The 18,290-nt window shown below is 32.5% G+C and overlaps 3 protein-coding genes and 1 long non-coding RNA gene across 4 annotated transcripts in view; 1 reads left to right on the top strand and 3 right to left on the bottom strand.

Annotated features, from left to right (window-relative positions):
* Positions 1 to 1,240, bottom strand: part of LOC128170406 (uncharacterized) — a 45,298-nt gene extending 44,058 nt beyond the window's left edge. Inside the window, exon 1 of the mRNA XM_052836181.1 lies at positions 1,160 to 1,240. Coding sequence (XP_052692141.1) covers positions 1,160 to 1,240 — 81 coding nt within the window. The remainder of the gene's footprint in view (positions 1 to 1,159) is intronic.
* A 1,935-nt stretch (positions 1,241 to 3,175) lies between these two features.
* Positions 3,176 to 5,096, bottom strand: LOC128173766 (uncharacterized). The gene is made up of 3 exons (XM_052839434.1): positions 4,966 to 5,096; positions 4,533 to 4,729; positions 3,176 to 4,344 (listed from the first exon to the last, which is right to left on the bottom strand). The coding sequence occupies exons 2-3, from the start codon at positions 4,555 to 4,557 to the stop codon at positions 3,290 to 3,292; spliced, it is 1,080 nt and encodes a 359-aa protein (XP_052695394.1). The 5' UTR covers positions 4,558 to 4,729; positions 4,966 to 5,096; the 3' UTR covers positions 3,176 to 3,289.
* Positions 5,097 to 6,331: 1,235 nt separating this feature from the next.
* The window catches only part of LOC128173246 (uncharacterized), a 33,290-nt gene continuing 21,331 nt past the window's right edge, over positions 6,332 to 18,290 (bottom strand). The window contains exon 4 of the mRNA XM_052838965.1: positions 6,332 to 6,541. Coding sequence (XP_052694925.1) covers positions 6,332 to 6,541 — 210 coding nt within the window. The remainder of the gene's footprint in view (positions 6,542 to 18,290) is intronic.
* Positions 9,863 to 18,008, top strand: LOC128173247 (uncharacterized). The gene is made up of 3 exons (XR_008242455.1): positions 9,863 to 10,169; positions 12,740 to 12,893; positions 17,572 to 18,008. It is a non-coding gene; the product is annotated as an uncharacterized LOC128173247 (long non-coding RNA).

Below are 18,290 nucleotides of genomic sequence, written 5' to 3'. Positions count from 1 at the left end.
GTTACAAATATAGTTTGTGTACTTTGAAAAAATGATTTTTAAAAAATCATGATTTCTTAGAATGGTTGCCATGGTAACCACTTTTTGCAGTTATCAACCCAATACATGATACAATTTCATTTTCATTATCAAATAAAAATAAATGTAAATGTTTTGCTCCCAAAGATGAAATAAACACAACAAATAAGCCACCTATGGTAGAATTTCAAAATTTGTATCAGAGAAAATTCGGAATTTTGGGTCATTTTCATTCTGGCATATCCCTTGTTTACAAAAATACACACTTTTAAAATCTATATGATATGAAAGGTAAAAGTATAATCATTAACAACATGCAAGTCTTTTTGAAAACCTATCTTGGAATATCTAGATATATTGAACTGAAATTGTTGTAAAATTGGGTATTTTCTACATTTTGAAAAACCACGAAATTCGACATTTTTAAACTTCAATTTGCTCTTTATACTCGAGGTAATGAAAAAATTTCTTAACTATTCTTAGTTTTGGGGAATTTTCAAAACATTTCATCTAATTTAAAAGATAATCACAATTTGTATTAAAATTAAATATGGGAGTTAAAAATGCTATATTTCAGAAAATAGATTCTGTCAAATTGACTATTTATTGGTCAGTTCTGGTTGCCATGGCAACGGCCACCCCAAAAAATAAACTAAGTCGAATTTTACCATCAGACACTTGAGTACACTCCCTGTAAAAAAAATTTTGCATTTTGGAAGTATTTGTTTGAACGGCATCCTTGGATTCTTTGGTTTTTACAGAGAATGACTCTTAATGTCTGTAGATCTTATGAACATGACAAAACTCAGCAATTACGTCTGCTGCAATTTCGTACATAAAATATGTTCAAACTAAGCATATATTAAATGATTAATTATAAATCATTTTCGATACATGCGCAGTTGTATAATGGAAACGACGGACTTCTGTCGTGAATTTCAAACTTATTTAATTCAAAAATTCACAAAACAGTGTTAATTGAAATAAGCCGTAAACCCCCTCCTTTAGCCAACATAATTATTCATCGGATCCCCACTTCCTTTCTAATAATCATTCATCATGCATCTGCGCATTACAGTTTTAACTTCTGTACAAATTAAATATATCATTTCAACTTGAATAGGAGAATTATTTTACTTACACACTCGTAGAGAAGTAAACAAGAGGATAGAAGCGATATCATTCCGAAAAGCAAAAGACGATAACCTGTAGACAGTTCCATGTTGTTTTTCAATAGACAGAGTTTCATTTCAACACGTTTCCAAATATGAAGTTTTTCTTTCTGAACACCCAAAACCGAGCCATGTAATGATTTTTAAATAGTTTGGGCTGTCTTTGGAAGCCTTTTCAGAATGATTCGTAAACATTTAACAATAAATCAATGGTGCATTGAAAATTTTGAATCGAAAACTGGTTCTTCTCTTCTCGAGTGTTACCTGTATTGCAATACATGCACTAACTAAATACATTTTAATACAGCTAGGTGTATTGATCTTAAACGATCTTAAGTTATAAACAGGGAGAAGGTAATCAATGTATTTTACCGGAATCGAGTGTTTAAGTACAGCTATCTGTAAGAACCAGGCAGGGGGTGATTCATGACCAACACAGATTTCTATGAAATTTTCATATGAAGTTTGATGGACCAACTGAAGATCATTGGAGATTATGACTTTTTCGTTCAACCTTTGTTGCCATGGTAACGTGGCACCATCTAAATGTACCAGAACAGCAAACACCTACACATACTATTTTGAGTTTATCTCTTACTTTAGGCAATTAGAAATTTTTTTTTAAACAAAACTATACAAATTTTATTTTTGTTTCTGGAAAAATGGCCCAATATATTCACTGTTAATCACAATAACAATATTATGCTACCTTTCCAACAAATGGTAAAAATAAGTTCAAAACATGTTGTTTTTAAAGAAATCGTCATTAAGGTTTTTCCTCAGAATCAAACATTTTCAAGGGCATAATACGTAAAAATGCCACATGTGCCAAAATTTTGAGCACAGAGGATAAAAAGTACATATCCCTTACAAAACACTTTTAAGATAAAATTCATGGGTTTTTAAATACATAATGTGTTACCATGGTGATGAAACTACATGAAAATTCAAATTTTGACATATACACTACCTATCACCATATTGAAAGATATTGTGGAAAAATAACACTTGTCAAAGAAATCGTAATACCTAAAATAGAAATTACACACCTTGAACATTTTAAACTTTAGATGAATCTGATGGGTTTTTAAAAAGCATTTGGTAACCATGTCAATAAAATTTCAAAAAAACAAAAATTGTTACATTTTGTGGACATACAAATGTACTGCTAACAATAAATACAAGTTTAAAAAGAAATAGAGCATATAAGATAGAAAGTACACATCCTAAAAATGACAAAATATAGATAAAACTGGTGACTTATTACCTATTAAACTGTTACTATGGCAACGAAATATCCAAAAAATGGCCTTAAAAAATACAACTTAAATTGTTACATTTTGGGAGCATATTTTCAGTTCGCCGCACAAGTTAAAAAAAATTTGAGCATATATATATATGTAGCAAGGAAAATGCATATCTTAAACTTGAATTAAAGCATTTGGAATTTTACCTTAGCAACAAAAAATATCACCACAATCTGTATTTGACTAAAATAAAATGTTGTCAAATATTTAAAAGATCAAACTGAGATATTAAACGAAACATTCATTAATTTCAAATATACAGAATTGAGAATGCCGATCCTTACCATTCAAAATTTAGATAAATTGTAATTTTCTGTTACCATGGCAGCATAATGACTACAGAAAGAGTTAAAGCAGAAATGACTTTTCACGTGTATATCTATATATAAATCAAAGTAAAGTGCTGTGCTAATATGTTAAGATGGAATATTTCAAAATCACAAAGAGTCTATTTAGTATTAGCTAGTAATTATGACTGTGAGCAAATTAAAGTTCAGCTTTTTTTTCATTTGAATTCTTTAAAATTGATAAAAATTAATACAAAAAATAACCCACATGAATATTGCCTTTCTTTTGAAACCTACTTTTTATATATCTATGCATTATCACAACTGTTATTACCATGACAACCACAGAAGCTGAAAGAATACATATAAAAGTACTTCAGGTTTTGCCACATATCATTTATGACTCCATGCATGTTTGATGTACCGTACATACATACATTATCTAAACAAACCAACTATCATTGAAAGACAGCACCAATATTTCTACATGTACAAGTTTAAACAATCATATTGGACTGTCAAGTTCTAAGGTCATGGCATTTCTGATGCTGTCTCTTTCTTCTTCCTCATATATTGACTGCAGAATTTCTCGCAGATGGTCATCTTCTTCTGGTTCATCCTTGATATTCCTTGCTTTTGCATTCAGAGAAAGTCTTGAAAAAAAGGAGTTAATCGGAGAAGGCTGCAGCCATTCATCGGGATTGAAAAACTTCTCTCCAGTGCTGTTTCGCAATGATTTCATACGTTGATATACTTCAACAGGAATTGCTTTCCTTCCTGATTCTTCGCCCTCTTGAAAAACTCTATGGAGAAAATCTTTAACTTTGGAAGAGGAGCGTGCAAATTTCCTTGTTTTTTTTTTCAGTGCCCATCCTTGTTGAAGCTTCTCTACTGATGAATTCTTCACAAGGGTATGGTGATCTCTGCCTATTTGCACCAGCCGTTTAGAAATGAAGAAATTAGAATTACACAACTTGGACCAATGATGTCGTAGAGCATCATAAGTTGATGTTTTCTCTTGAACATGTCTATCCAGAAGAATATGCTCTTGAAGTATTTGGTATGAGGAAAACTGCTGATTACAGCCCAATTCGGAACAGTGGAAAATACTGGTTGGTGTAACTGAACAGTTTTTTGTTATATGAGAGATCACACCATAGTTTTTACATGGTTCTTCAAAGTCAGACAGTATGATGAGTCCTGTGTCAAGCTGCTCACTTTTCAAGACATCTCTTTTTTTCTTGATACCAATACCAATACTAAAACTGTGCCAGGCAATGATATCATCTCCTTCAAAGGCAAGATTATTAATGTTGGTGATTCCCTTGATGCAATGACTAGTCATTGTCTGGTTTTTCCTGTCAACTTCCACAACTGCACATTGACATCCTGCTACACCACTTCCATCCATTATTGCCTCCTTCATGTCAAATGGTGTTGTTACATTTTCTCCAGATGAAACAAACGTCCTTAATTTCGATCGCATATGGGCAATTTTGGCATCGCAATAACTTTTTCCTGCCTGAGGTTCACTGAAGTCATAGCGTACAATGCTGATACCTGAAAAAAAGTTATTCAATTAAAACCTTATAAACATTACTTTCATGCACAAAATCTGCCCCAAAAAATCTACGATGCAATCATAAACCAATGTTGGTTAAGAATAAAACACCAAAAAATATCATGGTTTTCTTTTATACCTTAATATAACAATAAAGAAAAATCATTTCAGGCAATTGAAATCTCACCTGTTCTTTCACTTATTACATGCATGCTCAGCCACAGGCACCCACAGTGATAGCAACCTGCATTGTCACTTCGTAAAAAAAACTTCTTCAATTCCAGGCATTTGTACTCGTATACTCTTTAGGATGTGCTCGATGGCTGATGCAACAGCAAACCAATCTTGCCTCACTGCTCCAAAAATGTGATTGAATGTCTTGTGCTATAAATGCAAAGCTAGATTTATTATTTTCATACCTATACATGTATAATCAATGCTGTACTACTATAGATTGTTTTCTCTCTATCAAATTAAAAGACAATCTAATTCCATCTCATTCAAATGCGTCTAATTAGTCAATGTCTTATGTATATCATGTGTATATAGAGTTCTCAAACTTTTTATCATTGATTTATTAAAAATGTGTGACAATGTCTGAATAAAATCTTAATAGGTACCTTCAAAGATCCATCTTCTGCTCTAAATATAGCAACAGAAACATGCCAGCTCATGCCTTTGTGTCCAAAAAATCTGACTGCTTTTCTCTATAAAGTGCAGGAAGGAACTTCAATGCCCAGTCCATAATAATCAGACGTTGGTGTGGCTGCAGCTCTTCTAATGCTCTATATCTACCTTCGTCTTGGTTCTGAGTCCTTAGTATGTGGGCTTTCCAATCTGATATTTTCTCAAGAGCTTTCTCTGCTGTTAATGTTAACTCTTTTGCTACGTCAGATGCTGTGAACAAAAACTGGGAATGTTAAAATACATCTTAAATGAAGTGCTTTGCTGCAAATGTAAAATAGCTAAGCTCTAATTCTAAATAATTGCTAAAAAAAAATTGAAATATTGCTCTGCCAAAAAAAATTACTCACTTCTGATATTTTGGATTTCATTAAACAAGGCACTGTTTATTTCATTGAGGATCTTGCATTTTCCACAAATTTCTTCATGGGAATGATCACACTCTTCCTACAACGGCACATTGGTTGGTTGGGTGACTCAAAGCAAACTTCAAACAATGATCTTGGCATCCACTAGATAGTCCCACGCAAAATTTATATTCTGACTTGAGGTACATCTTTACGGATTTTAAGGCAGTGATGAGACTGGCAACTGTATTTGTTTCAGATCCTAATCCTTTTAATTGGTCACACATTTTAATATGGTCATCTGCAGCACCATCAGAGGCAATGTTGTCCAGACCTGTTAAGTTGGTTCTCTTACTTGCAGAGCATGTAGACAGAATTTTGTACAGAGTAGAATCTGACAAAGGAACAAAACCTGTTTCAGAGCAGTATGACTTGTACATTTGTAGGAGAGAGGAGGGGCATGTTGTTCTCACTACTTGAGGTATGGTGACAGTCTGTTCATTGTCACAATGCAAATCTTTTGTTCCATATGAACAAATTTGATGAAATTTTGGATCCAAGAAAAAAGATAAAGCATGCTCCAACTTTTCTTTGTTCATGCGATGCCGGTATCCTGGTTCCACTGGTCCTGGTAAAGAACCTGCTACATGAGATGCAGCATGTGCTCGACTTTGATCAATTACCCACTTTGTAAGTCCTGGAATAACTATCTGAAGTTTCGATTTACTATGTGCATTCGGCAAGGACAGCAGGGACAGAAGCTGACGTTTGAGAGCATTGTTCTCAGCTTCACAATAGAGTTGAAGAATTGTATCAGTGATTTTTAGTTCTGTTTTATCACTTTGTTCTGTATCCTCACAACAGTTGTCTTCATAACGTAACTGGAACATATCACTGGATTGTCCTGGAGCCAAATGATTGAGAACTGTATGCACTAGCTCCTTGGCCTTCCTTTTTAAATATATATTCTAGTGCTAGACTGGACCTCCCTCAATGGAGTTTTCAGCTGAAACTTTATTGGGCTTACATGGCCACCACTAAGAGACATCAAGGTGTTGTTCAGATTTTCTATTCCATTAGTGAGGTGTATTTGTCGTTCTAAGGAAGTGCTCCAGCTAGATTCTTGTGACAAAGTACCTGTACTGTATGTTGTCGATTCATCTGTCTGTGAAAAAAAATTGAAATGATCACTAGAAACAATTTTCCATCAAGTGAATTTAAAAAAAAGAGTTTGAGGGAGGTTGGGGTTTAGAAGCTGTACAACTAAATACGAGGGAAAAGCTGTAAATGTGACAGCAAACCGGGTTTTCTTTTATGTGAACTGTATCCATAATCCAAGTCAACTCATATCCAGTGAAATGGAGTGCCCTATATGCAATATTTTGCCAAAAAATGACTAAGATGGTATTTTTTCATAAATTATTGGAAATCAAAATCCCAGCAATATGCACACCTCTAATATATGTACAATTGATCTGCAAAAGAACAACGTCCTATCTTGAGAACTGTAGGAGGAGTTATCTGTACAATGAGGGTACCCTATATGCAATATTGTGCAAAAAAAATGACTAAGTTCAAAAGCTGGTATTTTTTTTCATCAATTATCGGAAATCAAACTCCTAGCAATATGCACACCTCTGATATATGTACAATTGATCTGCAAAAGAACAACTTCCTATCTTGAAAACTGTAGGAGGATTTATCCATACAATGAGGGTACCCCCTTTTGGCAGGCGCCCACCCACCCGCCATTTTCACTTTTAATAACTGGATTTTTCCGTTGGAAAACCCGGTTAAAAAAATAAATATGCAAGGGATGTTTGAAAATTATTGAAACATTATGCTAAGGTTCCGTTCCCACTCACTACTACATGATTTTTTACAAAATTTACAGTCATATCAGATATTGAGCTTTGCAGTTCTCGAATATGATCAGACTTAAACAATTGTTTATTTATGGATTATAAACCTACATCAAACCTTGAACCCCTTGCGAGGCCCAAGAATTGTTCAGGGGCCAGAGTCAAAACAATTTTAAAACATAGGTAATCACAGATTACAAAGCTCACCGAGACGAGGTATCACATTTATGAGACCACCTTTATCATATTATATGAAAATCATGATTTTGACAAATTTTAATCTACACTATCTGAACTGACTAAAATTAGAGCTTTTCAAGACAAATTGTGTTAAAAGATGATTTTTTCAAATTGTCCCCTATATATTCCTATGTAAAAATTTGACCCCCCCCCCTCATTGTGGCCCCACCCTACCCACAGGGATCACGATTTGAACCAACTTGAATCTACCCTACCTTTTCCTTCTACATTCCTATGTAAAAATTCAACATCCCTATTGTGGCCCCACCCTACCCTAGTAAATCATGATTTGAACTAGTTTGAATCTACACTACCTGAGGATGCTTCCACACAAGTTTCACCTTTTTTGGCCAAATGGTTTTTGAGAAGATTTTTAAAAAATACCAACACATTTTCAATGATTTTTAATTATCTCCCCTTTAATGAAGTGGCCCTTCATTTTAACAAATTCAAGATCAATTCTATGTAAGAATCAGAATTCGGTGGCCACGCATAGTCACGGATTTTCTTCATACTTGACAATTTGATAGACTTTGGTGAGTAAAAAAGCCTAACACCATTTGTTTGTTGCTATGTGGTCCCGTTGCCATGGTAACCGAGGATAAAGATGTAAAAATGGCATTTTAATGCTCATTTGAGAACATATTGTGAGTAATGTGCAGAACTTGGGGTTTCCAGGGTAGAATATATTATTTAAAAAAGTTGTCATTTTTTAAAAGAAAGAAAAAAATTCATGAGAAACGCGTATTTTTAGAGCGTTTCCATGGTTACTAAACAGAAATTTTTAAATCTGTTTTCTTCATTTATTCATGAATAAAAAGTGCAAATCTCAGATTTTTTGGTAAGCACTATTATGATTGTGCAATTAAAAATATATATATGAAAAATGGGAACTGTTGCTATGGTAACAAGCTGAAAAATAAGGAAAATCATAATATTTTTAGTCATCCTTGATTGGATATTATTCACTTATAATGAATAAATATATAAAATCAAATGATGAGAAAAATAAAGTAAATCCTTAACTTTAATGACACTTGATAAAAATCTGAAATTTTCTAAAATAACTGCCGTTGCTATGGACTTTTCGAAAAGTAAGTATTTCTATGTGATTTTTTACACAACTTAATTTTCCATAGCAACAACACTTCTCTTTTGCATAACAAAGCTTTTTGTGGTATATAACAAAAACTAGATATATTTTTAAAAATTCCAACTAAAACAATTGTAAAAATTTTCTAAAATCGGGAATTAAAGCATATTAAAATCATCTTCAATTTCTCAGTTTTTGCTATGTTTTGGCCTTGTTGCCATAGCAACGGATGTCAATTTTCATAATAATATATATATAGCATGGACAATGATATGGATGTAAAAATTGAACAGTTTCCCATTTGGCTTATTAAAAACCCGCAGAAAACTGATTTCAAAAATTCCTAACGGTTTCCGTGGTAACATTTTTAAAGCATTGGTTTCTCCATCAATTTTTTGATACAATTAAATAATTGAAAATAGGAGGAAGGCTGATTTGTGTCTTTGATAGTTTACATTAGAGGGCAAAACCTTCCAATAAGGCTTCTAAGTAGGTAAGTTTTGCTATTTTTCCATCTTTAGCCTCGATTACTATGGCAACGGTTACCCCTAGCAACCAACTTTTAGTGGTTTTTAACGTTTTACACCTAGATGTGTCCATGTATGAAATATAAGGAAAATTGGTGACTATGCGTGGCCAGACCCTTTTATAAATTTTTGATTCTTACAAAGAATTGATCTTAAATAGTGGTTCTGGAGATGAAGTCAAAAATGAAAAAAAGTTAAGTACAGACAAACAGACAAATGGACGCTGGACTAAAAATGATCAGAAAAGCTAGCTCACTTGAGCTTTCAGCTCAGGTGAGCTAAAAAGTGGCCAAGCTCACATACCCCACTCTCTCACATTAATTGACATTTATTGTACACAAAATGAATGTGTGGTAAGTGGTAATGTATAAACATTGCACATGATTTATTAAAGAAGCACAAGTTCCGAAATATTATCACATCACATGCACATCTATACATTTGTCTTTAACAACAACATTCTACATGCAAGTTGTTGCAAGAGGTGTAATCAAGCCATATGAAAATATAAAGCTTTTAAAATCATGATAATTGTGTGATTTTGCATTAATTGATATAATTTATTTGCTTGACAAGTCTAGTAAGTATTAACACCATTTTAACTCACTGGATAAATCATATAAAATATCACACAATTTACAAATCCTTTATATATATATATATATATATATATATATATATATATATATATATATATATATGTGTGTGTGTGTGTGTGTGTGTGTGTGTGTGTGTGTGTGTGTGTGTGTGTGTGTGTGTGTGTGTGTGTGTGTTGGTTTTACCGATGCTCCGAGGACGCGAGTGTATAAAAACACCTTTACTCCGAGGACGTAAATTTCTCCCGAGGACTTTTTTCGGGTCCTCGGAAAGATTCTGTCCCAATCAACTCAAAATGACGAAATATATCATGTGGTGAAATTTGGTGAAAGTCCTCAGAAGGTCGGTAAAATGTGAATGTGCGTTTCCCGGTCACACAGTTTTATCGGACGCCATAACACACACTTGTTGTTTTCGATGCGCGCGCATCTCGGCGGCGGAAGTGATGATCAATCAAGATCTCTGGAGGTCGTAGTAAGTATTTACAATATTTTTATATAATATAGATTGTTTTATCAATGGTTTAAGAAGCGAAAGTGATAATTAACAATAGTTAGAATATTCTTATACATGTTTAGTTGTAATTCAAACGCGGGGGTGTTAAGGAAGCATATGGAATCTGAGTTACATGTAATTCCGTGAAATCACAAATCTTAGTTATTATGTACATATTTAAATATCTAAGCAACGAAACGGAGATCAAAAACAAATAAAAAATACTGAAGACAATTTTTTTTCCAGAAATTAGTTTGTATTACGTAGATTTACACATTGATGACGTCATGACTAAAAGTTGAATGTCGTGTGAATTTGATCGAAAAACATTGTAAACATATTCAAAATATAACAAATCTAAGAACTCTAATAAAGTATTGTGGTGTGATTTATTGAGAATTGAACATAAGAATACTTGGGGAGATGTTAGTTTTATCAATCATTCGCTAAAAGGTATGTAAATTTGCTTTTATTTCTCGGCCAGGCTTTCCTCTGTCGTTGTTTACGATATAAAAATCCGACTAGAACAACACTACCCCGTATATATTGAACTTGAAATTTTATACGTATCGTTAGTTTGATCAATGCTTAAATTGAAAATAGCTAGAATCCCATGTTGTGTGTTGTGTTCATGCAATTTGCCGTTTTCCGTGCAAACTATAAAAAAGTTGGGAAGGTTTTTCGAGAACCGGATAAATACCTTTTTAATAAGGAAGAACATAGAATTCTAGCAGGGGTTTTGATTAAACTAAGATGTTTTGCTTTCACTTGTTATGTTTATTTTATTTTTGAAACCGCGGGGTAGTGTTGTTCGATCTCATTTTATGTTAAGGAATATACGTAAGCTATTTATAGTTGTCACGTGATAATGCACCAATGTGGCAGTTATGTACAACCCATTTTATTGCACTGACATCTATTTTAAAGGATAATACTAAGTGTTTGATCTTATTCAAAATAATCATTAAATTTCACGATTTTGAATATAACAGTCAAAATAAGACGCTAAATTGCCCATATGCTTCCTTAACACCCCGCGAACGTAAACAAATCCAAATGAAATGTTTTGAAACCTACATACTCTCTATGATTATATTGATCTATAGTTTCATTGTGCTTAGTCTATCGTTTAAAATCTTTTTATCCAGTTCAAATTCTTTATTCGATTAGATTAGTATATACCATACAAAGTATTTCTTTATTTTTTTAATTACAAAACACTAATTCCATAATTTCAGTTACAAAACGAGAGAAAATGTGCTGTTTGAAGGGCATGGTCATTACATTAGCCAAATATTTTCATATTTTGATGTTTAGAATACTTCTTTGAGGAGTTTTCATAGCCAGCAAAAAATTGATTCACTCGTCGGATTATAAAGTGATAGAGAGCTCACAAATCCTAGTTATATAAACATATATCAAGCCATGATTTCGGTTACATATTAAACGCCGATTTCAAAATGTAATTATTTTTTAAACAAATTCTAATGTATCAAACCCTGATAACTGTTAATTTGTGTTAAAAACGAAACAGCAAAGATAAAACAGAGTTAGAAACAGAATATTAACTGGATTATTTAACAAAAGATCTGACATCTACCCTCCTGCCCCTCCCCCCTGAATAAATAAATAATAAAACACTATCATACTGTGACTGATATTGTACCAGAAAATAATATACAAACATGTTCATTTATTTTAATATCATTATTAATTAATATAAAGGCATTAATATTTATTTGTTTTCAGAAACTATAGAATTTATCAATTATAGTGAAAAACATGTGTTTTTTTAAACTTTAGTTAGTATCATGAATTCTAACGCATCTCAAAGAAATATTGGTCATATAAAATCCTTAAAGCTGCTTTGTCCATTTTTTTGGTTTTTACAGTATCAAATAATTTTCCATACAAACCAATTATCTTAGAAAGTTATGCACTTTCTCCTATTTACACCAGCAGAGTCGGTCTCCTTTCAAAGTTAGAAACATTCAAAGTAAAAAAATTAATTTCTTTTTGGGCAAATGAAAACACAAACCAAAATGCATCATGGGAATGTTTAGAAAACGGAACCGTTTAATTTACTAATATCACAAACTAATTTCACAATATTTTTTAATACATGTAGATATATTTATATTCATTTATTTATTTAAAATTTAGCCTATTGTAGTTGTAAACTGTGGCTATCATTCATGTGCGTCGCGGATCTACAGTGAATCAGGGGTCCCCCCTCTACCTCTGGAAATTTCTGCATTTTAATTGAATTTTACTCTTTTACTCCCACTGCACAAAAAAAAATCTCTTACACCCCTGATTGTGGAAAAATGCAGGGTCCGTGCATGGCTCGATAGTTTGTCAGCCCGAATTTTCGCGAATCTTTTAACAAACATTCGTTTTAACATAATGATATTAAGTAAAAGATTTACATCTATGTAAATTTCAAGATATATATTGTGAATTAATGGCGAGTTGATTATTATATCAATCCCCATGTTTGTTTACATATCGGAAACATCCCTAGTACGAATTAATTTTTTTTTCGTCAGAAACGCCGCCACTGTCCAGCGGGAGAGAAAACTGTCAGTTGACCATAGCATCACAAGTTACTGTGGCTTCTGGTTATTTTAAAAGTGAAAATCATGAAGAACTTTCGTGTATTATTTAGGGATGGAGGACGGGTGCCATGTTTACATTCGCAACGTAAGACTCACGGTAAGTAGGTCAGACTCGGTCAGATTACAATATTCAGCTGTTACACATACTTGATACTATGATATTTGTTAATCAGCTGTTAAGTTCCTGCATTTTTTACTAGGGAATAACAGTTAATATAATATATTCCATGTTGAACTGTGCAAGACGAACTTCTACACATGCTTGATCTATGAGTAATGTAATTGCAGGTTTTGGTAAATGTGAAATTAAGAAATACCGGTAAACAGAATGAATTTAAACATTTTCCAATCATGAATTAACTTTATCCATAAACAGGTTAGCATATCTCAACCTCAAGGCTTAATAGTTTAGACCTAAATCATATTTGATAGAAGATGTCTGTGTATAAAACATGATTTTTTATGCTTTGAACATGTTGAACAGCTGTTGAACATGGGTGAGGCAATTTATACATATACTGGCGTGTGACCAGTTCTCGCCGAGTACCATTTCTCGCCAGTACATTGTGACGTCATTTTATCAACACATAAAATTATAGACGAAAAATGACATCACAATGTACTGGCGAGAAATGGTACTCGACGAGAACTGGTCGCACGCCAGTACTTGTTTTAAAATACTGTCAGATTTTCCTTCTTGGCAAGAGTCAATGATTAATTATGTCAGCTGCTCACTAGACTCAGTCGGCTGGTCACTTAAAGGCCGAACATTTTACAAACGCTCCCTTTTTTACCTGTACAAACTTCAAAATAATGCCGCTTGTCAATCAAGTTTGAAGCAATCGCACCCATGAAGTTTGATTGCAGTGATCGTCCGAGCGTGATCTGGCCAGGTCCAGGTCCGTGGATTTCTGTTTACTAGCAATTTACAACGTCATCTTTGATATCTTCCGTCACATATAAATTTTTTACATAACTGGTATTATCATTGTTTTAAAAAATATAATTATTCAGTTATTGAATGAAAATACAAAATTTATATTTGAATCATGTTGAATGTATATTACCTAATAAATTCCACAAAGATGAATGAGCAGCCCAAAACATATAAAGTTTCTTTTTTAAAACAAACTTATGAGCTATTAAAGCTGTATTTACTGGTAACACACTCAACTGGTCACTTGATTATCCAATGCAGAAAATATGAAATTCCAATATCATTTTTTTTAATTAAAGAAAGTAAACATATTCTAAAGCAACATTGTCTAATGATGTTGTCCATACTTAACACCTCTGACATATATACATTTATATACATATATAGCATTCCTTATTTCAACCTTTTTATATAAAATCTTGTTTCATTGGTAACAAATAAATTGGCGAACTAATTGTACCTAGCTGAAAGGTTTATATAATACAACTGTAACTAAAGATTTTTATAATGGCAAATGCCTTGATCCCTATAAAATGATAAATGAACATTATATAGAGCCTGTTTGGGAGGGTAGCAGCAGAGAGAGAGAGAAGAGAGAGATATTTAAATTATCTTAGTCAATGACCCAATTGTTATTATTAGTCAGCCCGCAGGCTGACTAATTAAGTTAGGATGAAACTTCAATTGCGCTTGCTTAAATTGGTATTCTGGGAAGGAATTATATAGACAGTTCGTGTTACTGAAATTCGAAGAAGTTATGAAACTGGTCAGTTTCTAGGTCAAATTGCGCATCGGAAGACTGCCAATGGGAATTGTCTGCAGCCACAGTCCAGACTCCGTGTACCGTATATTTCCCGACCTCTTAGTGAGATTGGAAAGTAAATATATTGGTAGTGGTTTGCGACGAGACCATGAAATTCATAGAGCTATGTTTGCAATGTGACAACTTTAAGCATTAAGTAGGTGCGCAGTCATACATTGCATTTTCACCACTACACGTTTATCTCCTCACCTACATGTACAGCCATATAAAAATAAAGGTGCAAACTAAAAGTGAACCCGCATATTATTATTGTTCTGGAAACTATTTATCTTGTATTTTAATAGATTGTGTATTCTCATTGGACCTAAAAAATAAAAATTCCGCTGGCTGACTTTCTTAGCTATTTAAAAAGCTAACCTTGTTTCAGGATTAAATTATCCAATTTATACTACTGATAGTCATAAAGGTCTTTAAATTCTATTTGTTATTATAAAAATTCCATAGTTATAACTAGCATTTGGTATTTTCATTTTTCTGTGTTACTCATTTTTCATCTAACTCTGTATTTTGTGCAGATATTGTAAAGGAATCATTAAAATAAATATAAAATGATTACAAAAAAGGTACGTAATTATATAAGACGTTCATGTGATTTAAACAGTATATCATGTCCGATATCAAATCAGATGATCTCAGTTGGATGCTATTTCTAAACAATAAAATGTTTTCTTTGGTGCTGAGTCATGTGGATACAATACCCGCAACGTTATTTTTTACAAGATTAACAGACGGATAGTATTCACGCATAATAGATTCTGAATAGGATTATAATGCACGGTAGAACAGTATATACTCGCATGATACGATTGGATTGATTCATGATAGAAAAAGATAAAATTAATGATGTTCATAATTGCTTCAAATGCTCTTCACAATATACCTTATAATTACTGTACAGAATTTTATTTACATTTATTGAGTTGTTAATCCTAGCTGCGTCATTTATAGAATATACAAACATAACAAGTTAAAATTTATTAAGGAAAAATATGAGCTTAAATGATCAATAATTTATCAATATTGGTAACATTGTTTTCATTACCAAACACCCCAGCCAATCACCGCAAACATATCTCATCTCGACATCAAATCACATGGAAAATAGCAGGTTTATTTAAGTAAACAACCTCCGATCCTCAGCAATATGTTCGATAACTCTTTTAAATTATCCGGATTTCTTTTATTTGTACCATAAATCTGACTTTTTTTACACACAATGTTAATTAGTATTCAACTAGTGGGCTAGTATAACCATTAGTCACACAACTAAATGCTTCATGGCGTAGTGGATCCACGGAGCACTTCCACTAATATACATGTACATGCATGCCACTGATGCACCAGTACTTTTTTTTGAGCTCAACTTTTTTCTTTATTTTATTATATCCATCATACTAGGCAAATTTGCAATAACTTTGTAAAATGCATGGACACCATCTAAAAATTCATTTTATTTCATTTATAAAGGTTGATAGAAAAATATCATTGTTATGATATGAAAAAAATACTTTGAGGCTGACGATCTTAGAACCTTAAAATGAAACTCTTGTTTTAGATAAGTATAAAATCGTTTATAAGTACCTTCTTTTTGTAAAAAGAATGCATCAAATAACGATCGAATTGTATTACATACAAGTTAATGCTTACTGATCAGTTATACACTGCGTACGATTTAATATATTCAACCTATAGGTAAATATGTTACCTTGTTCCTAAGAACTTTGATTGCTAACATTAATCTTTCATTTCCATTGCTTAAAATGTGATTTACATGTAATATTTTATTTTATTTTAGTCTAAAGAATTTTGAAATTAGTATGATATAATGCTGGATTGTATATTGTATATTAATTGTTTGATAACTTATCGTATACGGTGCACTGAACGACTTGTAACTTCAAAGTAAAGTACTTGCATGTAAAATGGTACCAAAGGTTTAACGCGATCGAATAAATGGAAAAACTGTTAGAATTGAACAATATATAAACCTGATAAGATTAACACACGATAGGATACTAGGATTAACGCACGGTAGAAGGTTATATATACGAACGATACAATAGGATTGATAAACTGTACAGGATAGGATAAGACAGGATAGGATTGTAAAAAGATATGTTGCAGGTACAGCCTAGCATTGCTGATAAAAAACACAACTTGCCTTAACATGTATTTTTTTTTCTGCAACGCTAGATACCTTCATAGCCAGAATGAAGCACCAAAGAAAGCAATAAATCGTTTAGATAAAATATACCTACAGTTGAACTTCGATATCTCGAACACTGATATCTCAAATACAATTATGGATATGTCGAAGTGATTTGTAAATCACAACCACTTATTTTTTTTAAGTGTGTTACCCTCGATATCTCGAATACTCGGATATCTCAAAGTTTTTAAACAGTCCCATCTAGTTAGAGATAACGAAGTGTGACTGCATTTACTTGCAATGAAAATTAAGGTAAAAAAGTTTATTGTCTCTTGAGACAGTAACTATATCCTGAGGTGAAGCCATGGGAAATAAGTTCTGTCAAGGGGGACAATATTAACTCGCTATTGTCTGAATATAGTCGGTAAATACTGTAGATATCTTGTTATACATTGTACCAAAGAAAACTTTATTTGTCGGTGATGCAGATTTTCTTGATGGTAAACAAATTAGAGTCAATCAACAGACTTTGAATTTAACATAGCAACTGGGTTTACAACAGAGGTGTTCTGAGATTAAAAATGAGGGAAATCAAATGCTGCCAGTGAATGGTTTCTATGACTTTTCACATTGGGCAGATAGCAAAGAAACTATTTTACAGTTATTGAGTAGCATATGTTTATTCTTGTGATGCATGACACATGAATATATAAACACTTGATCCAGGGCATACTCACAGTACTGCCTATACATATTGCTTTTTGTTGGAGATCATTCATATAAAGTAATATAATTGTAATTTTATTATCTAGATACCGAGTATTAAAAAAAACACTTTTCAATTTATTTTTTAGGAACATAAGCAGACCAGTCTATTTGTTTTCTGGGGGATATGACGATAGGACCATATCTATAGCTGTGTGATGGGAGGTGAATTTCATCATGACCTGATGATGGAAGAAGTATAATTGACAGAGTATCATGGAATCCTTGTAACCAACCTTTTCTTGTTGATGTGGATTTTTTAAATTAAGGAAACTGACTAAAAAAATTACATGCTGAAGGATCAAGAAAATGATTCCAATAAAAGAACTAAAAAGCCATTTCACCAGTTAAAAGTGTGGATGATATTCAGTGTGTTCAAAAAGTTGAATATATATATACACAAAAATGCATTGATTAGGATGCAAATTTGATACAGATTTAAGAATCATACAGTGTCAAGATTCATCAATAGTGTGAAACAATTTATCAATAATATGGCAACATGCGACTGATATTGGATTAGACATCAACTGATGAGGTACGTATTTTATATATATATTTTAACGTGTTTAATATGCCATTTTAGTTAAATTGATCAAGGTAGCTAGCTTGCTTAATTGGTAACGTTACATTAATTTATTAAGATTTAATCTAAAAAGTACGTAGCAAATTCATACAGGTTCATTTTTGGTACACGCAATTATTTGCAAGTTGTATATTTAAGAAGTTTCTACCCCTGATATTAGTCTAAGATTGACAAATGGGCAAAAAAATATGTAATATACTTGATGAAAAATTATGATTTAAA

The sequence above is a fragment of the Crassostrea angulata genome, chromosome 2, assembly GCF_025612915.1.
Source record: "Crassostrea angulata isolate pt1a10 chromosome 2, ASM2561291v2, whole genome shotgun sequence".
In the NCBI taxonomy this organism is placed as follows: Eukaryota; Metazoa; Mollusca; class Bivalvia; order Ostreida; family Ostreidae; genus Magallana; species Magallana angulata.
The sequence above is the reverse complement of the archived record's forward strand: the minus strand, read 5'-3'. Positions and strand labels throughout refer to the sequence as shown.

What these genes read in the sequence shown, in the direction of transcription:
- LOC128173766 (XM_052839434.1), bottom strand. Translation starts at nt 4,557, where the DNA reads ATGCATGTAATAAGTGAAAGAACAG. An exon ending in TGTAATAAGTGAAAGAACAG is followed by an intron (nt 4,345 to 4,532) that starts GTGAGATTTCAA and finishes ACTTTTTTTCAG; the next exon opens with GTATCAGCATTGTACGCTAT.